Source organism: Macaca nemestrina, chromosome 4 (assembly GCF_043159975.1).
Source record: "Macaca nemestrina isolate mMacNem1 chromosome 4, mMacNem.hap1, whole genome shotgun sequence".
NCBI lineage: Eukaryota > Metazoa > Chordata > Mammalia > Primates > Cercopithecidae > Macaca > Macaca nemestrina.
Genome location: NC_092128.1, coordinates 9063393 through 9085661, shown reverse-complemented (window position 1 = coordinate 9085661; position 22269 = coordinate 9063393). Strand labels below are relative to the sequence as shown.

At 50.5% G+C, this 22269-nt stretch overlaps 1 protein-coding gene and 1 long non-coding RNA gene across 6 annotated transcripts in view; one reads left to right on the top strand and one right to left on the bottom strand.

Moving 5' to 3' along the window:
* The window catches only part of LOC105474882 (uncharacterized), a 26309-nt gene extending 17953 nt beyond the window's left edge, over positions 1 to 8356 (bottom strand). For 3 of the 5 annotated variants that reach the window (XR_011621859.1, XR_011621860.1, XR_011621861.1), the window contains exons 1-3: positions 8253 to 8356; positions 3290 to 3378; positions 579 to 698 (exon numbers count right to left, since the gene is read on the bottom strand). This is a non-coding gene — a long non-coding RNA (uncharacterized lncRNA). The remainder of the gene's footprint in view (positions 1 to 578; positions 699 to 3289; positions 3379 to 8252) is intronic. The other 2 variants (XR_011621862.1, XR_011621863.1) reach the window with 1 other exon arrangement.
* On the top strand, positions 8207 to 22269 carry LOC105474881 (leucine rich repeat containing 61). Its single transcript, XM_011729745.2, has 3 exons — positions 8207 to 8344; positions 10886 to 11055; positions 20826 to 22269. The coding sequence occupies exon 3, from the start codon at positions 20985 to 20987 to the stop codon at positions 21762 to 21764; it is 780 nt and encodes a 259-aa protein (XP_011728047.1). The 5' UTR covers positions 8207 to 8344; positions 10886 to 11055; positions 20826 to 20984; the 3' UTR covers positions 21765 to 22269.

Here is a 22269-nt window from a genome sequence, read left to right as displayed (position 1 = left end):
CTCAGGATGGAAGGAGTAAAAAATTATAAGGAAAATATGTTGTACGTTTTATATACTAATTCGTTATTAGCATTCAACATATATTACTGCAGTTTTTGATTAGGAAGGACATTCCTATGAAATAAAATTCAAAAGGTACAAATTAGCTCACAGTGAAAATGCCCTCTTTGCCCCTCAACAACAGTTCCCCTCCCTGGGTCATTGTTGCAAGTTCTTGTATGTCTTTTCCAGAGAGACTCTAGCATGTAGAAGTAAACATATACACGCTTATGTATATTCATACATGCATGTATTCTCCCCTTTTTAAAACACAGACACAAACACTCCCAAGACTATACTCTTTTTTTTTCACTTAACGACGTATCCTGAAAAGTCAGTCCACATCAGTACACAGTTTCCTTATTTTTAAAAATGAATGCATAGGCCGGGCGTGGTGGCTCATGCCTGTAATCCCAGCACTTTGGGAGGCTGAGGTGGGTGGATCACCTGAGGTCAGGAGTTCAAGACCAACCTGACCAACATGGAGAAACCCCGTCTCTACTAAAAATACAAAATTAGCTGGGCATGGTGGCACATACCTGTAATCTCAGCTACTCAAGGAGGCTGAGGCAGGAGAATCCCTTGAACCCAGGAGGTGGAGGTTGCAGTGAGCTGAGATCACACCATTGCACTTCAGCCTGGGCAACAAGAGTGAAACTCTGTCTCAAAAAACAAACAACAAAAATGAATGCCTACTATTCCATCATGTGGATGTACCATGCTTTCTTTATGCAATACACTGGGCCTGTTTTTAGACTTTTTATTCCATTCCATTAATCTGGCTGTCAATACATTGCACAAATACATAGTGTTTTGACTGTAGTAGCTTTAAATATATGTTGATATGTGTCAGGGCTTGTTCCTACCAACCCCCGGCCATCGCTATTCTTTATCTGAATTTTTCTAGCTATTCATGTTTATTTTTCCATCTGAGCTCTAGAATATGGTTCTTTTTTTTTTTTTTTTTTTCTTGAGGCGGAGTCTCACTCTGTTGCCAGGCTGGAGTGCAGTGGCTCGATCTCAGCTCACTGCAACCTCCGTCTCCTGGGTTCAAGTGATTCTTCTGCCTCAGCCTCCCCAGTAGCTGGGACTACAGGTGTGTGCCATCATGCCCAGCTAATTTTTGTATTTTTAGCAGAGAAAGGGTTTCACCATGTTGGCCAGGATGGTCTCTATCTCTTGACCTCGTGATCCACCTGCTTCTACCTCCCAAAGTGCTGGGATTACAGGCATAAGACACCATGCCTGGCTGAGAATCTGGTTCTTAAAAGTTCCTGTTGGAATTTTTCCTGGGATTACGTAGCCTATTTTAGGGAGAACAGATATCTTTTAGATATTTAGTCCTCCTGCCCCTGAACGTGATACACTTTTCCATTTATTCAGGTCTTCTTTTTGTTGTCTTTAGTGATGCTTAAAAGTTTGGGTTTTTTCACATAGATTTTGTGCATTTTCTGCTAAGCTTTTTCCTTGATGCTTAATCTTTTTTTATTGTTAGTAAACAGCTGGAGTCTTTCCTTCCTTCCTTCATTTATTTAATGAATTTCCTTCTGTTGTGCAATGGCACGATCTCAGCTCACTGCAACCTCTGCCTTCTGGCAGTGATTCTCGTGTCTCAGCCTCCCAAGTAGCTAGGATTACAGGCGTGCACCATCATGCCTGGCTAAGTTTTTGTATTTTTAGTAGAGACAGGGTTTCTCCATGTTGGCCAGGCTGGTCTCGAACTTATGGGCTCAAGTGATCTGCCTGCCTTGGCAGCCTCCCAAAGTGCTGGGATTACAGGTGTAGGCCACTGCATCTGGCCTTCCTTTACATTTTCTAACTGGTTGTTGTTTGCATAGATGATGGCTTTTGATTTCCATTTATCGATATTAAAGCCACCTTACTGAATTATTTTATTAGCTCTAGTAATTTTTGTCAGTTAATTATCTTGTGTTTCTCATTTATGCAATCAAGTCACTTGAAATGATGATAATTTTACCTCTTATCTTCCAGTTAATAAGCCTCTAATTTCTCTCTCTTAACTACTGGTGTAGACTAAAACCAGCAGAACAATGTTAAATGATAACAGTAATAGTATATGTGATTCTCTTATTCTTGAATTCAACAGGAATACATTTCATGTTTTCCATGTAAGCATTATACTACCTTTCAGGTTGAGGTGGATATATTTGATCATGCTAAGAAACATCTATTTCTATTTCACTACAATCTAGTTATTATCCAGATGGATATTGAGTGTTGTTGAATCCATTTCAGTAGCTGAGGAAATGGATTATGACTTTTCTCTTTAAATCTATGACCACCAAGAATACATCTGCAGTTGAATGGGGTTGGGTTTATTGGCTCCTTGCAAGGAGGAAGAAAGTAAACCAAGAGGAACTATGGGGTGTCTCACAAGAGGGTGTTAAAAAGGACTTTCTATAGGACAGAGCTTGTTTTAGTAGATTTGGGGGAGGGTGCGAGAAAATGGGGATTTCCTCTCAATGGGATGATGTCGGGAAGTAGGGGCAATTCTATAATTGTGTATTTTTTAGTTAATTCTTATGGAGAAGACGAGAAGAATAGAGTGAGGCTAAAGCTATGATGGTGAAAAGCAGTAGTCATTTGTATCAGCCAGGATAGGGAGGTTTCCTGTGGTTCGGATAATGTTCTTGTTTTGTCTGTGCTCAGAGATCATTATGGAGTGGTCTTCTCTCTGCCAAAAGACACGAGGGATTTCTGGGAGTACCACAAGCTAAGACAACCACATGGAACAGATTCGTTCCTGGAGCTTTCAGAGAGAGTACAACACCTTCATTTCACACTTCTACCCTCCAGAACCAAGAGACAATACCTTTCTGTTTTTTTTTTTTTGAGACGGAGTCTCGCTCTGTCACCCAGGCTGGAGTGCAGTGGCGCGATCTCAGCTCACTGCAAGCTCCGCCTCCCGGGTTTACGCTATTCTCCTGCCTCAGCCTCCCGAGTAGCTGGGACTACAGGCGCCAGCCACCTCGCCCGGCTAGTTTTTTGTATTTTTTAGTAGAGACGGGGTTTCACCGTGTTAGCCAGGATGGTCTCGATCTCCTGACCTCGTGATCCGCCCGTCTCGGCCTCCCAAAGTGCTGGGATTACAGGCTTGAGCCACCGCGCCCGGCCACCTTTCTGTTTTTTAGGCTATCCCGTTTGTGGTATTTTCTTACTGTAGTCCTGGAAAACTAATAAAGATGCCAACTTTAAAATGTACAGAGTTGTCAGGTGTGGTGGCTCATACCTGTAATCCCAGCACTTTGGGAGGCCGAGGCAGGCGGATCACGAGGTCAGGAGTTCAAGACCAGCCTGGCCAATATGGTGAAACCCCGTCTGTACGAAAAATACGAAAATTAGCCAGGTGTGGTGGCACGGAGCTGTAGTCCCAGCTACTCAGGAGGCTAAGGCAGAAGAATCGCTTGAACCCGGGGAGCCAAGATCGCACCACTGCACTCCAGCCTGGGTGACAGAATGAGACTCCATCTCAACAACAACAACAACAAAACAAACAAACAAAAAAATGTACAGAGTTTTTCAAGATTCTTCTAGGGGGCCTGTGAGCCCAAAAGTTTGCTTTAGATCAGTGTTTTTCAAAAGCTTACATATACCGTGTGATTCTGATGCATTTCACTCCCTTAGGGGTTTATTTTAAAAGTCATTTTCTGGGCTCGTTCCAGACCCACAGAATGGGTGTGGGCCCTGTATTCTGCATTTTCAAACAAGTTTCCGAGGTCCTTCTACATCCCAAACCACTGCTGAAGTAGGTAGATACCTGGGCTGTAGACAAAAATTTGGATTTAATCTTTACCTGGTCTATTACTGAGCAAGTAAGAGTTAAAGTATACACTCTACTGGGAAAATCCCCAGTTCCAAGTCGAGTGACTCTGACACGTATTCACTGCACAGCATTTGTAAAATTGGGGGTGTGGAACAGATTTTTTTTTTTTTTTTTTTTTTTTTTTGAGACAGAGTCTTGCTCTGTTGCCCAGGCAGGATGGAGTCCAATGACGTGATCTCGGCTCACCACAAGCCCCGCCTCCTGGGTTCAAGTGATTCTCCTGCCTTGGCCTCCCGAATAGCTGGGATTACAGGCATGCGCCACCATGCCTAGCTAATTTTGTATTTTTAGTAGAAACGGGGTTTCTCCCTGTTTCTCAGTCTGGTCTCGAACTCCCGACCTCATGTGATTCACCTTCCTCGGCCTCCCAAAGTGCTGGGATTACAGGCATGAGCCACCACGCCTGGCCCAGAACAGACTTCTTAAGAGTCTGTCTAGCTCTGACATTCCACAAGGCTATGAAATGGTCCAGGAAGAGTTAGGGGAGGCTAGCAAATTCAGGTGCCTTTGCCTTTGGGAAGATGGAGGCAAAGCACTTTGTCCATCCAATTACTTTGTATTTATTTATTGTTTGTTCGCCCTGACTCCAGTCTTGACAATTACTCTACATTTTAAAACACTGTTGGGACTAACCCCACCAGCCTCTCCCCTGACCCGAGACAGAGTTAGCAGCTAATGTAGCTACTTCCCACTTTCTGTCACTCCTGCAAACGGGGCAAACAGGGATGCTGTATCTGGAAGCTCTAGAGGCAGGAGCCAGTCCTATTTATCCTTTTGTAAAACACCTACCAAAACGAGATGATTTTAGGTCCTCCCTCCTGAAACTCGGCTTGGCTGCAGTGAAAAGTTTTGCACCTACAGGAAGATCAGCATTTCCTTCCATTCGTCCTCTCCCAATCCATCCCTGACTGGTCTTTTGCCCTCTTTTGAGTAAGAAACTCCTTGTTTTAGAGTGTTTCTGGATTAACGCTAGAAAGGGACCAGCTCTGAGCCAATAGTATGGATCCCACGTAACAGTACTCTTACCAGAAAAGGGGTTTCATCCCAGACCCCAAGGGCAGGTTCTTAGATCTTGCACAGGAAAGAATTTAGGGTGAGTCGCAGAGTACAGTAAAGTTAAAATGGTTTATTAGAAACTAATCTCTTAGAGTAGGGTGTCCTCAGGAAGCAAGAGGAGGATTGCCCTACCTCAAATGTAATGCTTCCTTGTGTAGGATATTAGAGCTAAGAATAGTGTATTTTATTATAAAGGCTTGTGATCGGCTTGTGACAGACTATTTGTATTGTTACTCTCTTGTGCAATTAATTTCAGCAAACATTTATGAGTGGACTATTATCTTTAGAGCAAAACATAGTTTAAATTAAGAATGCCTTTTTCCAGGCTGGGTGCCATGGCTCACGCCTGTAATCCCAGCACTTTGGGAGGCTGAGGCGGGTGGATCACTTGAGGTCAGCAGTTCGAGACCAGCCTGGCCAATATGGCAAAACCCCGTCTCTACTAAAAATATAAAAATTAGCCAGGTAAAGTGGTGCATACCTGTAATTCCAGCTACTTCGGAGGCTGAAGCAGGAGAATCACTTGAACCCGGGAGGCAGAGATTGCAGTGAGCCGAGATGGTGGCACTGCACTCCAGCCTGGGCAACAGAGTGAGACTCCAAAACAAAACAAGAATGCCTTTTTCCATTAACTTGTTTCCTCAACAATAAACATCTTGTGATCAAGAGTGCTAACTTCCTGGGAATGCAACCCAGCAGGTCTTGCCTTCCCCAGCAGGTCTTGCCTTCCCCAACCTTTATTTAGGATAGAGTCACTCTGGTTAGGATGCCACTGACAGTACAACCCAAATCATTGGTGGCTCATGAAAAGAACTCACTCCTTGGCTAAACTTGAGTCAGTCTCCTCTCAGTCCTCTTTTTGAATAGGCCCTGACCCTGGGCTGGCCCTTAGCTCACTTAGTTCAGTTTTAGCAAGAATCCTGCTGAGTCAGTTCAGCAAAAATCCCCTACCCTTGGTATCTGTTCACCTTGGCTTGCATTCAGCAAAAAATCTCCCTAGCCTTTGTGTGTCCTCTCAGTAATTTTCCATCTGCTGACCTCCACCCTGTTGCTTAACTATAAATCTCCACCTGTCCTTGTATTTGATGTTAAGCCTGATCTTTTTGCCTCTACTGCATAGCCCCTATTGTAGCTGTTCTTGAATAAAGTCTCTCACCTTAACAATTGTTTGAATAATTTTTCTTTTAGTCCCATTTCCTACTGTAACACACTGTGTGAGTCTCAGTTTTCTCATCTGTATAACGGAGGAAACTAATACTTCCATCTCTAAGGCATACAGAAGATCAAGTGAGATTAAAAATAACTTGGGTATGGCTGGGCAGGGTGGCGTACACCTGTAATCCCAGCACTTTGGGAGGCCAAGGCGGGCAGATCACTTGAGGTCAGGAGTTCAAGACCACCCTGGCCAATATGGTGAAACCCTGTCTCTACTAAAAATACAAAAATTAGCCAGGTGTGGTGGTTCATGCCTGTAGTCTTAGCTACTTGGGAGGCTGAGGCAGGAGAATCGCTTGGACCCAGGAAGTGGAGGTTGCAGTGAGCTGAGATCACACCACTGCACTCCAGCCTGGGCAAGAGAGTGAGAATCCATCTAAAAAAAAAATAAAAATAAAAACAAATTACTTGGATAAAGTGTAAAGATAAAAATCACTATTCTTGGGCAGGGGTCCCAGCTGTAGCCCAAGCTGGAGAACTAGACTGGCTTGGCGTTAATTTGCTTGGGACAGGAGGAGGGTCATCTGAAAGAGATGGGAAAAGCTAAGGTTGCGCCTGGGAAGACTAGGGAAGCCTGCCCCCAGGACAGCCCCTTGAATATGTGCAACTCAGGAGGTGGAAAGAAATTCAAGGTAGCCAGGGAGACAAAAGTTGTTCATTTGGTGCACATGTGGAACCAACATGGGACAAAGAGGCATTTTGCGCTCGCCCAGAGAACGTGACTTCTTTGGCTCCCGCACAATTTGTAGCCTGCAGGAGTGGCAAAGTACCCGAGTGGATGCAGGCCCACGTGTTCTCTGGGTTGGGTGTTTAGAACTTCTGGGAGTCATCAGGCAGCAGGTATTTGCCCCAGTGTCAGAGGTGTTTAAACCAAAATTACTCCATCTTGAATAAGGGCTGAGTAAAATGAGGCTGAGCCCAACTGGGCTGCATTCATAGGAGGTTAGGCATTCTAAGTCACAGGATGAGATAGAAGGTTGGCACAAGATACAGGTCATAAAGACCTTGCTGATAACACAGGTTGCAGTAAAGAAGCCCGCTAAGCCCCACCAAAACCAAGGTGGCAATGGGAGGGACCTCTGGTGGTCCTCACTGCTCATTATGCGCTAATTATAACGCATTAGCTGCTAAAAGACACTCCTACCAGCACCATGACAGTTTACAGATGCCATGACACCATCGCGAAATACCCTATATGGTTTAAAAAGAGGAGGAACCCTCAGTTCCGGGAACTGCCCACCCCTTTCTCTGAAACTAATGAATAATCCAACCCTTGTTTAGCATATAATCAAGAAATAATCACAAAAATGGGTAACGAGTAGCCCTGGGGCTGCTCCGCCTATGAAGTAGCCACTCTTTTATTTCTTTGCTTTCTTAATAAATTTGCTTTCACTTTATGGGCTTGCCCTGAATTCTTTCTTGCATGAGATCCAAGAACCCTCTCTTAGGGCCTGGATCGGGACACCAGGAGACACCCTGGATGGGTTTCCTGAACCGACAGATGAGCCTTCCACGCGGGGAGACCTGGATTCTTATCGTCTTTGTGGCTCCTTCCGTCTGCACGTGCGGACGAGGCCCGGGTCGCACTCGGGTGGTCAGCCTGGCACGCACAGCGCCGGCGTGTAGGGGTCCTTGGGTGCCACCGAGTCCGGGAGGAAATTTAGGCCGCCATCTGTCCGGAGACTGGCACATGTGACCACCCACCAACATGTATTGAATAAGGGCCTGGAGGTCCTTTCTCTAAGGCCGCACCGATAAACGATTACCAACTGTCAACCTCACGGCCCCTTCGCTTCCGGCCGCACTGCCGCGCTTCCTACGCCTGCGCACTCAGGGGCCGCAGGCAGGAGGAACGTACCAACTGCGGGGCGGGGGGTGCGCGCGGAGACCCCCGCGAGCTGCGTTCCTGGAAGTAACCCCTGGTGCATCCCGGAATCCAGGGCGCCCACTACGGCCTTTGGCCAGGACCTTGGGTGCGTTCCAGGAGCTCAGGCCTGCGGCGCTTGGAGAAGCACGTTGGCCAACCCGTCGGGTGGTGGGCAAGGGGCCCAGGGGTCAGGGGCCGGTAAGCGGCTGGCGGCGGGGCTGCGGCTCTTACCTGCCGAGGAGGCGCCGGCTCTGCGGTGCGGAGTTCCGCCGGACTTCCCAGCTTGGCCAGTGGCTCCGCGGGCTGCCGACTCCACCCCTCAGGTAAGCGGAGACTGGGCCGCAGAGGTTCAGGGGAGGGGGCGGCTGTCGGGACAGTGCCGGCGCCGGGGGCCACCTCCTTGGCCAGCCTTGCCCCAGCTCCCAAACACACTGGGCGAGGCCAGAATCTTCCGGAACAGCCAGCGCTTACCCATCGCTCCCTCTGTGCAGAGAACTGCCCTGAAATACTATGATATTAACTCGTTTAACCCTAACAATCTCATGAGGCGGGTGCTGTTACTATTGCCATAGTGTAGACGAGGCTCTGATATGCTCTGACTCCATTGTTAAGCCCTATGCTTCCAGAAAAAAGCAGAGTGCTGCCATGTCGTTTGAATCACATCTCACTTTGTGTCATTTTTTTTTGCACAGTATGAAACCCAATGATGCATGATTATTATTCAAAACGTCTTGCTTAGGATTTTTTTTTTTTTTTTGAGACGGAGTCTCGCTCTGTCGCCCAGGCTGGAGTGCAGTGGCGCGATCTCGGCTCACTGCAAGCTCCGCCTTCTGGGTTCACACCGTTCTCCTGCCTCAGCCTCCCAAGTAGCTGGGACTACAGGCGTCCGCCACCACGCCCGGCTAATTTTTTTTTTTTTTTTTTTTTTTTGTATTTTCAGTAGAGACGGGGTTTCACTGTGTTAGCCAGGATGGTCTGGATCTCCTGACCTCGTGATCCGCCCGCCTCGGCCTCCCAAAGTGCTGGGATTACAGGCGTGAGCCACCGCCGCCCGGCCGCTTAGGCTTTGTAGGTAGTCATATTTGCATGTGGGACAAAACCCCAAAACATAGTGGCTTGCTCTCCTCTTTTCCTTTCACACGTTCATCTCTTCCAATCCCTTTCTCTCACCACCTTTCAGTCTTCTCACAGATGTTGTGGAGGAAGATGAGACTTGTGGGCCCAGCAGGGCCCACTGCTGGGAGTGGAGTAGACACTCCCTCCCCCACGCAGTGCTGGAGTTGAGAGCAGAGGGGCGGGAGGGCCTGGGCGGAGTGAGGAGTGAGAAAGGCCTGGCATAATCATGGAATGCCCAGGGTGGGGTTCTACTTCTCTTGCAGGCACAAGAGAAGTAGAAGAGTGGCCCCTTTCCTTCTGGGCACGCACTTGGGAAAAGGCTTGGTAAGACCAATGAGAAGAACGTGTCTAATTTCTTGAACCAGTGTGCGGAGGTGCTTCCCAGCCCCGGCTAAGCCAGATCACTCAGCCAGCCGCTGGCTGCCTTTACAGATGTACAGCTCCCCCTGAACAATCAACACGCCTGGCTCTCAGGCATAAGCTGCCTCACTTCCCTCCTGCACTGCACTCCAGGACTTGCCTGTCACCAGACCCGTCCTACTTCCTCTGTCAGGAAAAATAAGATTTCTTCCTGGTCTCTGAGGCCGATCCCTTCCACCGCCTGTGCCCTGGATCCCTTTCTCTAGGAAGCTTCTCTTCCCTGTGTAGTTAGCCTCCCCGCTCTTCCCAGGGCATCTTCTCTCTGTTTAGGGACCCAGCCAAGCCTTTTCCCTCCCACCCCCACCTCCAGCATTCCTGGTTCCTGCTTCTCCCCTACTTCCTGCTGGACCACCCACTGAAGGGACCTTTGACCCCGTTGACCACTGCTTTTGGAAAGTCTTTTCTTGGTTTTCCTAACTTCACTTTACTTTGGTTTTTCTTTGTCTCTCTCCTCTGCCTCTCAGTCACCTTTGAGATCTGCTCATCCTCTCACCTCCCTATATTGTCAGCATTACCTGGGCAGCACCCTCTGGTGTTTTCCCTCAGTTTCTCTAGAAACTTGCCTGAAGATTTGCCCCAAAATAGCCCACATGGACCTGTATGAGTAAAGAGGATCACTATGGAGTCTCTCTCCATCGTTTCCTCCTCTTCCACTCAAGGCTTAGGCATGGGCCACCTCCTGAACAGCTCTCCCCACAGTCTCCTCCACCCGCTCTGCCATCACCCCGCCCTGCCTTCACCCCGGCCTGGCCCTCTTTCCCTTTTGCCTCCCAGGGATGTGCCTGCTTCCTGTGAGGTCTGGCTAGGGCGCTTTCCTGACTGCCGCCCACGTGATCGACTGTGGGCAGGTGTGCAGCCCAAAAGGCCATGCCTCAGCTTAGAAGCCCTTGGAATCTTGTCTTGTTGTGGTTGTAGGCCTCCAGTGTGTTGTCAGCTGTGGTGATGTGTGTCACAAGTAACTTCTTTTTTTTGAGACAGGGTCTGGCTCTGTTGCTTAGGCTGGAGTGCAGTGGTGCAATCACATCTCACTGCAACCTCCACTTCCCTGCTCAAGCCGTCTTCCAGCCTCAGCCTGCCAAGAAACTGGGACCATAGGCACGGGCCATCACAGCTGGCTGAATTTTTTTTTTTTTTTTTTTGTAGAGATAAGGTTTCATCATGTTGCCCAGGCTGGTCTCAACCTCCTGAGTTCAAAGCAGTCCACCCACCTTGGCTTCCCAAAGTGTTAGGATTACAGGCGTGAGCCACCACACCCAGCCACAAATAACTTCTTAGTAATAAAGTACTGGAATTTGTCAATGACTTTCTTTTTAAAATTTACATTTTAGATTCATTTGGATTGAAGGTTGACTCTCAACAGTGCCAGGTGCACTGTCGTCCTGAAGTACTCCCGTAGAAGAGAACATGGTGGTGTTACTGTTGTACCAGTGATGACACAAGATCCCAGATCTTCCTGATGGGTCTGCGGGGATTGAAGATTGTGAAGCAATAGCCTAAGGTAAACAACCCCTTGTAAGACAGTATTTCTCAGTAGGTCAGCCTGGGGGCCCCCAGGGATCCCTCCCCGCCTCGTAGCACTGTACCCTGCTTTCCCCCTGGTCTAGTAATGAGCCCATTTCTAGGTTGTCATCTCATCCTGAGCCCCAAGTGCCAGCCAGACAACTACTCTCTTCTATTCATATCTTGAATGCACAGTGCTGGCTCATAGTAGACATTTGATGACTTTCTATTAAATGATTGAGTGAATCAAGAGTATCTACAGAGTATAGCATTTATGATGAGACAAAGCTAATTGAGAAACAGAGCACGATTGGTGTCCTGGGGTAACTGGGTAGGTTTTAAGATGAAGATTTTGGGTGTGCTAGGTGCAGTGGCTCACACCTGTAATCCCAGTACTTGGGGAGGCTGAGGCAGGGGAATCGCTTGAGCCCAGGAGTTCAAGACCAGCTTGGGGCAACATGGTGAAATCCTGTCTCTACAAAAAACACAAAAATTAGCTGGGTGTGGTGGTGCACATCTGTAGTCCCAGCTACTTGGGAGGCTGAGGTTGCGAGGATTACTTGAACCCAGGAGGCAGAGGTTGCAACAAGCTAGATCATGCTGCTGCACTCCAGCCGGGGTGACAGAGCAAGACCCAGTCTAAAAAAAAAAAAAGATTTTGGAGTGTGACCCTGTTCTGCAGACGGCCTGTGGAGGCCTGGATGTTCATACTCTGAGGTTGCAGTTTCCTCAGTCATGAAGTGTGAGTTAAGTCCCCTCCAGTGTGACATCCGAGAGCAGTTGTGGGCCCAGGACAGCAGCCTGTGTTTCCTTTGCAGTTTTACCTAGCCCCCCCACAATCGTCACCCTGCAGTAGGCCTTCAGTTCTTGGATTTATTGGTGGCTGAAAGTTCTTGCGAGATGGGCTTGAAGCTGTTGCCACTTAACCCTTCTGAGGCTCTTCTGGCTGGAAGGAGCTCCTCTTTCTGTCCAGAGTCTTGCTTGAGCCTTCTTAGCCGTCTTGTCACCTGTTATATAGGCAGCCCTGCTATCTCTGGTGGCTCTTTTTAAACATTACCCTGGTGAGTAATGTTTAACATCACTCATTGTCAGATCTTTTTTATCTTTTTTTTTTTTTTTTTACTTTCAGTACCAAAAAGTCTTTATTCATTATATCTTTCCAGGGAAAGGAGAAGGGAAGTGAAAAGGGTCAGCATGTGTGTTACCAAGTGATTAGGAAATGGAAATGGAAGTACCTGGTACAGAAAAATCAGTCATCCAATAGATGCATCCCAGAGATGGAGTAGCCAAAACCCAAGGGGCTTGGTCTCCTGCAGTTCAGGAATGAGGGGCCAGGGATTAGGGAAGGTACAGCCTTTCTACCCTCCCTCTCTGCCCCTAAATTCAAGATTTCACATAAAGCTTTGGTTTCTAGCTTTAAACATGGGGTTACATTCATCTATCTCCTTTTAAACAATCTTATAGCCACTTTGACATAAGTTCTTGCACTGGGCCGGGTGTGGTGGCTCACCCCTATAGTTCCAGCACTTTAGGAGGCCAAGGAAGGAAGATTGCGTGAGCCCAGGAGTTGGAATCCAGCCTGGGCAACATAGTGAGACCTTGTCTCTACAAAAAAATAGAAAGAATTAGTCAGGCGTGTTGGTGTACACCTGTAGTTCCAGCTACTTGGGAGGCTGAGGTGGGAGGATTGCTTAAGCCTGGGAGGTTGAGGCTGCAGTGAGCCAAGATTGTGCCACTCCACTCCAGTCTGGGCGACAGAGCAAGACCTGGTCTCAAAAAAAAAAAAAAAAAAAAAAAAAAGGTTTCTTGCACCTGCACAAAATTCCCAAGTGACTTGGATATATACTCATATTCCTTTACCTGGTCTCCTGACCTCACTTCTACGTGGAAGCCCCTGGTCGCTTCTCCCTCCTTTGAGATTACAGATTAAGTAGGTTTGATCCATCCAAATAAAGCAGTATCTTAAGTGTTTGGGGTGAACCACATTGACTCAGGTTGGGAACAAGAGATGGAGGGTGCCTAATTTCTTCAGGTTGTTCACATACATCATTTAAGAGTTGCAGAGACAGCCCAAGAATTCAATATATGCGTGTGTGGGTATGTAGGTTTCCTTTTGGGGGAGGTGGATGGAGAACTAGGTAGGATAGAAGTCAAGTTTTTAGGGCAGAAGATCTGGTCCAAAATAGGAAATAGAGGAAGGGGAACACAAAGAAAGGATAGTTCAAGATCCCTACTTCAATACGAGGGTCCCCCAAACTCATGTTTTACATCCTTTTTGCCTGGTTCAGAACTTTCTGTAAAGATGCCTTGGCCATTTTTCTCTCAATACAAAAAAGTTTGGAAATAATAAAACCCCAAAAGAACATGGAGAAAGACCAACACAGTATATTTACACAAACTAGGCCACCTAGCAGTCACCAACTGCTACGAAGTCCAGACAAATACAGGAACTAGAGGGGGCAGCATCAGGGGAAAACAAACCCAGGATGAGATGTGCACCCCTGAACACGTTCTATCACACTTGTCCCATTTCAGCCCAGCAAGGGAGGTTCGTGGTGATCCTACAGGATGTAAATGAGGCCCCTTTTTCTCCTTAGTTACCGTGATACTGAATCATTGCTGCAGCAGGGCAGGACGCCGGCTGTGCACACCACATGAAGAGGCCCTCCCTTACGGGGCTCCCTTGAACCCAAGAATTTGGAAAAGTTAAGAATTGTAGTCCTTGCTTCATATATCCTTCCCTGGACAGCACAGGAGGGGTACAGGGGCACTGGTCTTAACATTTAGCCTTCCCAAGTCACGTTTTCTATGAATACACACACATACCCCCTGTTGTGGATGGTAGGCCTAGCCCAATCCAGTGGAGGACGGATCTGGGGTATGAAGCAAGTCCCATGCCCTAGGATTAGGAAACCCTCACCTAACCTTGGTGTCCCTGGGTGTCTCAGCACCTTAGTCTAATTTTCAGTCTTCCAGTAGCCAGAGATCAAGTCTTGGGCAATCCAGTTGAACCCTAGTCTCCTGTGAAACATTTTCAAGGTGGGGGGGTTCAGGAGCGGGCTTACTGGTATCGAGCGGCTGTCCCAACCTGGAGCAGGTGGCCAAGGGCGAGGGCTATACCCATATCCATTGTTTCACCCACTGCCTTGACTCCCTGGTGAGAAACTTTCTGTGTCACCATCACAGTGTCCAGATCATCCTGGGCACTGCCAAGGCCATCTGCAGCCATTTCCAAAGCTCTGTGGAGGCCCGGGGGCTCCTCACCCAGCTCCAGCGCCAGCACGCCCTCCCGGCCCACCAGCTTCTTGAGGAACTGTTGGTCCACTGGGTCTTGGCCTACCACCTGCTGGAGTGGCTGGTGGAGCAGCAGCAGCCCCTTGAAGAGTACAAGGGCAGGCACCAGCTGGGGAAGGCTGGTGTCGCCTTGTCGGCCACATTCTGGAGCCTGGCAGACAGCCTCAGCAAGCTCCTGCAGCCCTTCCAGATGGCGGTCCACGAGGCGAGTGTGGTGCAGGCCTCTCTGAGCCAGGTGCTGCCCCAGCTGCGCTCCCTGCACATCTTCCTGGAGCAGGTTCACGGACACTTTCAGGAGCAGAGTGTCGGGGAGGCGGGCACAGCCATCCAGCTGGCTAAGGGGTTGGCCCTGCAGCTCTGCACCGACTGTCAGCTCAATGAGCTCTTCTACCGCGAGGAGTTTGTGCTGGCCACTTTGCTGGACTCTTGCTTCAAGGGCAAGATTGAGGCCATCCTTCCTGTGGGGGCTGACATTGACTACTGGAAGCAAGTCCTTGTGTACAAGGTGAAGGAGATTAGGGTGTCTGAATACTCTTTGACCACCCCCAGCCCCCTGCAAAGAGCCCCAGGGGTCTGTGCATGGACCTCACCTGGGTAGCCAGGAGCTGCGGGGTGGAGAGGAAGAGCTAGGGGAGCCTCTGCAGAGCAGTGGCTGCTCTGGGGCCTTCCTGCTGGCCCAGAGGGAGAAGGGCTTGCTGGAGAGCGTGGGGCTGCTGGCCTCCGAGAGGAGTGGGGACTTGCTGTCCACCAAGAGCCACTGGGCCAGCATCATTGTCAAGACGTATCTGGGAGAATGAGACCGTCGGAGCCCAGGACGACCCCCTGGCTTCCTGGGAGAAGAAGCAAGAAGCCTGGCCACCATCTGTCTGTCTTACCCCCGACAAGAGGCTTCTCTGAAAGCATGTTTGCCTCCCTGAACAGCCCCACCCTTGTAGAGCGAAACTCTTTTCTCAACATGGAGGCCATTGAGCATACTTGAAGACCAACCTGGAGCAGTTCCTCAACTACACCCCGCCTCCCCTCATCTGCTCTAGTGGTGACCTGGCCAAAGGGATACAGGCCCTGCAGTCCCCTCAGGGTGGGATGGCAGACATGGCAGGTGCCAGTGCTCACCCTGCCGGTGAACTCCTAGAGAGCCCCTGTCTGTAGTAGGTCAAAGCAGAGAGCCGGGTGTTGCATCCTGGGTGCCACATGCTCATGGCCAGAATCTTAAACCTATTTGGTAAGAAAGGGTCAGTTTCTCACTTGACAGATTGCCATATTTTTTTTTCTGGGAGATGTCATTTTCCATCTCCCCATTACTTTCTTTATGTCTAGCAGTATGCGCTTACTCTCTTCGTAGGTGACTATGAATTTTGTACTACTCGGCTTTGTCCATGTGATGCTCTGTTAAAACATAAGTGGGTGTGAAGGTCCTTGAATACACCTTGTCTGTGTGGAGAAGTGGATACAAGCCCTTAAGAGGCTTGCTTTCTCAAAAAGTGGCCAAGGATGTGGAGTGGGCGTGTGCTGGTAGGTAGGATATGTCCTCAGCTTCTTGGGGGCTGGGTAAGCTATTGCAGCACTTTCTGAGGCTTGCAGTGTAGGGAGAAGGAAATCCCAAGGTAGAATAGCCATTTCCAGAGTGCTCACATACCCCACACACCAGTCTTTTTGGGGGTATCGGAGTAGCCAGAGAACCCGACTGATGGGACTGACCGGCTAGCTAGGAGAGCTGAGATGCCAGTCCTCAAATGGTGTTCTTACCAATAGTCTGTTTCCAGACTGCTGGAAACCTTGGGGTTTCTTCCTCCAGTGACAGCAGCCTCAGTAGCTTTTCTGGGCTCCCAGCGGCCGGCTGTATACCCCGCCCGCCATCACCCTTGCCCCTGCTTGTCGTGGACCACTTTTAAAGGGGAAGTTCCTTATTTGGAAGAGAGAAAGGATGTGTGTAGCACACACTCATCATGGATTGCTCAGAGTTCCTTTAGGGCAGAGCTGAGGGCCTGGGATCCAGGAACCAGTGGGATTGGACAGGAGAAGAAAGAAGGGGGTGGCCCGTCAACCCCACAAGACTTACATCCAGGTAGCCTAAGGGTTCCTGGTCACTGGGTAGGGTGGCTGCTGAGATGCAGGTCGGAAGAGGCAGGGGAACGCTCCAGGCCTAACTTGCAGCATGTCACTGGCCATGGAGGTGAAGGGACAGACTCTCCCCTTACTGGCTGGCAGCCCCAGGAACCTGTTCCCTTGCCTCTCCTAGATGGGTTGCCAGCCCTGTGTTTCACTGTGACCAATTCATTCTGACATTTGGGTATTACTGAAAATGTAAGGAAGCAGGAGAAATTAACTATACTCCTTTCATTCAGAGATAGCCTCTATCAATAGTTTGACATTTTTCCCTCTTTTACATTGAGATCATACCCTAGGTACTGTTTAGTATGTGATATTTTCATTTTCACAGTATAATAACTGCACCTGTTAAATAAAGTTTTGTAAACATTTTTAATGACTGGAATAGTATGATTTGAATTAAAGTCTGGCCTCCAGATTGCTTAGATCACTCCACTGCCTATAGCACTAGGTGTGGAAGTGGAGTGATGGGGACACATTCACAGGTGATAGGAGGCCGGGTTTGTCTTGGGGAGCGGCCTTACTACTGCCCCTGGCTCTGACGCCATTGCATCTGGATAGGAGGGGCAGGGCTTGCTGGACCTCTCCCTGCAGTGTCCTGCACCTCACTCGCAGGATCCTGACTCACATGTCGGAGCGCAGAGGATCCGGGAATGTGATGCATCCTCAGGTTGCCTTAGGCAGCGTGCGTGTCTGTGCTTCCGTCCTTGAGCAGTCGGAACTGTTCTTGGAAGTGGCATCGTGGCTCTGCTGTGTGGCATCACTGAGCGGACTCACATACCGGGAGAGGACTGGTGAGGCAGCGAGGCTCGGGAGAAGAATGTGAGAAGATTGGGTGGGGGTGAAAGGAAGAGGGTGAGAGAGCTCGATGGCACCAAACCAGGGGGCTTGGGCTCTATAACCTTCACTTTCATCGAGGGGCAGTTTTGTCCCCCAGTGGACATTGACAATGTCTGGAGGCGTTTTTAGTTGTTCCAAGTGGGGTAAGGGGAGTGGTTCTGTTGGTGTCTAGTGGACAAAGGCCAGGGATGCTGCTCAGCACCCTTCAGTGCAGAGCCTCCACAACCAAGGCTTAGCCTGCCCAGATGGCAGTAATGCCAGGGTTGGGAACCCCTCTTCTAGAGCGTTAGAGCCTCCAGTCCACCCAAGGCTGCTCTGGGTTGAAGCATTCCTCCCCCTAGACTTAGCTTTGCCCTTTGCGCATCATTTCCCAGGTAGAAGACACTCACCAAGGCCTGGGACCGTCTTCCCTGGTTCTCAGTCAACCTCCCTCAAAGGGCCCAAGTGCCATCCTTGTCACCAGTCCTCTTTCCAGACTCTCTTGCTGGGCCAGGAGGTCTCTGTTCCCTTCATTTCCATAGTTAGGAAAAGGACGGCTCCCACTGGAGGAGTGCTGAACCTGGTGGACGTGCGGGAAGCCATCCTCCTTATGTCTGCGGGCAGCCTGATATTAGTTGGGGCTGCACAGGTGGGCACCAGCTGGTTCTCGGTCTTACTGGGCTACCTGTTTGCAGTGTGCAGGTGATGGACCAGAAACACAGCAGAGGTCACTGATCCCCAAGAGAATGAGGGTTTTGCACAACCCATCACCAAGACCCAGGCGGCCTGCATCGTGGTGAGGGCAGGACGGGGCCACACTGGTGCAGGGCTGTGTGTTGGAGGGCAGCAGGGAAGGGCTGATTTCTGTCCCAGTGGGGTCTTTCTGCTCCGTTTCCTCTTCTGTAAACCATGTTCCTGGTGTGAGCATGCACAGTTGCCTGCCTCTGTCTGCCTGCGTCTTTGGTCTCTCCCTTTGCTGAGCCATCATCTCCATCTAAAAAGCTACTGACCCAGTTCCTCAGGGCATTCCCTTAACCTCTGCAGTCCCACTCTGGCCTCACCTGTGCCCAGGACTGCTCATCCAGTGGCTGCTCTTGTCTCCCCAGCCTCATCTCATCTGAGTCCAGTGGGGCATCCTAGCAGTGTTGGTCTCACTCCTTAAAAGCCTTCCGTGTTCTCCTCCCTCTGGCTGCTTGGCAGAATCCTTCACAGACTCATTCATTCAGCCTCATAGGTTAGCCTCCACCTCTGCTGCTTGTTGTGTACAGGACATCTTCCACATTCACTCCTGAAATGGTGGGTGGGTGGGAGGGGTGCCTGCTCCTGGAGAGAGGCCTGCGGGTTCTTAGAGAGCTCTGTGTCCCCAGCATGGTTGGCCCTGTGCACTGCATGCCTTCCTTGATGCCAGCTGCCATCTCCCTGCTGATGGTGCCTGGATCCCTCCGGCCTGGAGCTCCAGCTGCCTCCTGAGCCCCATGCCACACTCACTCAAGCTGAGTGCTGTGTAGCTGGATGTCTTCTTGTCTCCAACCTGTCCCACCTGTATTTCACATGCTTGAGAAGGGAGCCCCAGTCCAGGTGGGGTGGCTCATGCCTGTAATCCCAACACTTTGGGAGGCTGAGGCAGGTGGGATCACCTGAGGTCGGGAGTTCGAGACCAGCCTGGCCAACATGGTGAAACCCCATCTTTACTAAAAATACAAAATTTAGCCAGGCATGGTGGTACATGCCTGTAATCCCATCTACTTGGGAGACTGAGGCAGGAGAATCACTTGAACCCGGGAGGCGGAGGTTGCGGTGAGCTGAGATCACGCCATTGCACCACTGCACTCCAGCCACGGCAACAAGAGTGAAACTCTGTCTCAAAAAAAAAAAGAAAAGAAAGGAGCCCCTTGCATACAGTCACCCAGCCAGATTCCCCAGTTGTCCTAGACTCTTTCTCCTCCTCCTCATTGCTTCCTGCCCTCCTTAGGGCCTGTATCTTTTGTTTTCATAGCAGACAGGTTTCTAGTACCTGGTACTCCTCCTGCACCCCCCATCTTAGGGGCCAGAGCAGCTTTAATCAAATGCAAAGTTGATTGCATCACTCCCTGTTTACAAACCCCAAAAGATTCCATTCCCATGGAGGGAATCCACACTTTTCTTGGCAGATGCTTCCAGTTCCTTTTGGAAAGAAATGAGGTATAAATAAAAGAGAGTGAACTGGAGTGTTGCAGACTAGAAGGGAGCTAGATAAGGAAATGGGGGCCATAAGCACAAGGACTCCCCTTCCCAGACGGGGTGGAGAGGACAAAAGGATGGCAAGACTGTTTACATCCTCGCTAGTTCCCTGGTTGGGAACATAGTAAATATCTTTGTTGATGGTGTGGGAGGAGCTAAGTGGACCAGGCTCTGGGCCTGGTTTCCTTGGAGAAGGGAAAATGAAAAGTGTTGATGTGTAAACTCAGACTCGGGAATCGCCGACACCCTGCATCAGATCTGCAGGGCAGGCATCACCCCGCCGGCCTGGGTGAGACTCCTGGGACTGGACCTGGCCAAAGTCTGCCAGGTTGGGAAAGCTGCGCTTGGAAGAGGTCTGTTATTTTCCTTCCTGCTTAAATCTTGCGGTCCCTCCACCAGGCCACCCCTGCTTTGTGCCACAGTCATGCACTGGCACCTGGACTCACCTGGTCCTGCAGCCCCTGGCAATTTGATGTGCCCATCCTGGCTTTCTGGAGCCACCCTCCCCTCCCACCAAAACAGCCTGCCCTTTGGGAAATTTATGTTGTATTTGCAGCTGGCACCATGCTGTCTTGCACATATACCAGTGCTGTTCCATTGATCTGTCCAGCGGAGGCCAGAGTAAAAGAGCTAGCTTTGGCGGGCAGTGAAGTGGTAGGAGCAAGGGTGTGGGACCTAGCCGGGCCACTTACCCCAGCCTTCCCTGACCCTTCGCTACCTTGACCTCAGTTTCCTCCTCTAGGACTAAAGGCCAACTTCTTATGCTCTACAGCTCCAACCAGAGGCACCAGTTGACCCATATAATCTGGAAACAAGTTTGAATTCATTGCTGTTAGAAAGAATTGCAGTAATACTGACTGAATCAAACAAGGCACATGTGCTCTCATTTGCGTTGCATATATATTGATTATCCCAGAAAGAAAACAAACTGGTGATGGTGGTTACCTATTGCCTGTTCAAACATAACGGCTTAAAGTACACCCCCAAATTAATAGGGATGGATTGTGAGTGGTTACTGAAAAAGTAAAATAATGATGTTTTGCCCCTAGTTTGGATTTAACAGAAAGAACTGGTAATGTTGGGCCTGAATCCATCCAGCATGGCCCTAAGCAGCCGGGGCCAGTCTGGGCTGCTCCCATTGGGTTGGGCCTGCACCCCATCCCTGTCACTCAGATGGTTTTTGTGGGCTGTGTCCCAGCTTGGTCTTCAGGTCTTGCCTGGCCGAGATTGTTGGTTTTCATGGTAAAAGCAGGGTCAGACTCCCTGCCGTCACCTGCTGCATAAGACACAGAAAGTGCTGCCTGCTGACTGACTGTCTCTCCTCAGGGACTGGCTGGCTTCGTGCAGGGAATTGGAACCAGGCCTCCTGGCACTGGCCTGGGGAGAGCGGAAGGTGCCTGCTTCGGGGCAAGCACCAGCTGACCCCCAGTGGAACCCCGTGACAGTCCTGCCAGGGCCCAGGCCATCCCAGCCGACTTCCACCTCATGGAGCCTCCAGGGGAGAAGCCGGGAGAGGCTGGCGGGCTGCAAATCACGCCCCAGCTGCTGAAGTTGCGCACAGGCGAGTTCTCCCTGGAGTCCATCCTGCTGCTGAAGCTGCGTTGCTTGGGACTGGCCGACCTGGGCTGCCTGGGAGAGTGCCTGGGCCTGGAGTGGCTGGACCTATCGGGCAACGCGCTCACCCACCTGGGCCCGCTGGCCTCCTTGCGCCAGCTGGCCGTGCTCAATGTCTCCAACAATCAGCTGACGGGCCTGGAGCCGCTGGCCACCTGTGAGAACTTGCAGAGTCTCAATGCCGCAGGCAACCTACTGGCCACCCCGGGCCAGCTGCAGTGTCTGGCTGGGTTACCGTGCCTGGAGTACCTGCGGCTCCGAGACCCTTTGGCCCGGCTCAGCAACCCGCTCTGTGCCAGCCCCTCCTACCGGGCTGCAGTCCGGGAGCTGCTGCCTGGCCTGAAAGTCATCGATGGTGAGCGTGTGATTGGGCGCGGTAGTGAGTTCTACCAGCTGTGCCGAGACCTGGACAGCTCCTTGCGTCCCAGCTCCAGTCCCGGCCCCAGAGCCACCGAGGCCCAGCCCTGGGTGGAGCCAGGCTACTGGGAGTCCTGGCCCAGCCAGAGCAGCTCCATCCTGGAGGAGGCCTGCCGGCAGTTCCAGGACACACTGCAGGAGTGCTGGGACCTGGAACGCCAGGCCAGCGACAGCCTGGCCCAGGCGGAGCAGGCACTCAGCTCTGCGGGCCCCACCTCTTCCTTCGTCTTCTGAACGTGGCCCATGGCCCAGGACAGCCTGGCGGGTGGCCTCTCTGCCCCCACACTCGTCTTGGTTGCTTCACCCTGGTTACTGGCCCTGCGTGCTGGGCCATTGCTTTATCCCTATCCTGAGAGCAGCCCCTCCCCATGATCCCTCCACATGCTGCAAGGAGGCACTGAAGGGCCTTGAGCAGGTGTAAAGGCTCTCACCACCCGTGAGCCTGTGTCCGCAGCTGCTACCACTCCGGGTTGCTCCAGCCTGCGACTTGGTGGAAGGAATTACTTCCTCCGGAGGCTACAGGCGAGAAAGGTAGGGAGGGGCCAGCCTCTCCTCCCAGCTGTTGGGAGAGAGTTGGCAGGCTGAGTGGCCCAGAGCACTCCTGGAAGCAGAAGCGGGACTCCCCTGCCTTGCAAATGTGCCTCTCCAGACTGCTACTGTACTCCTTCCCGCCCCGCCCTGGCACCTTCTCTGCCCTTTCTCGTCCACACATCTATTAAATGCTTCTGTTTCATTTGCA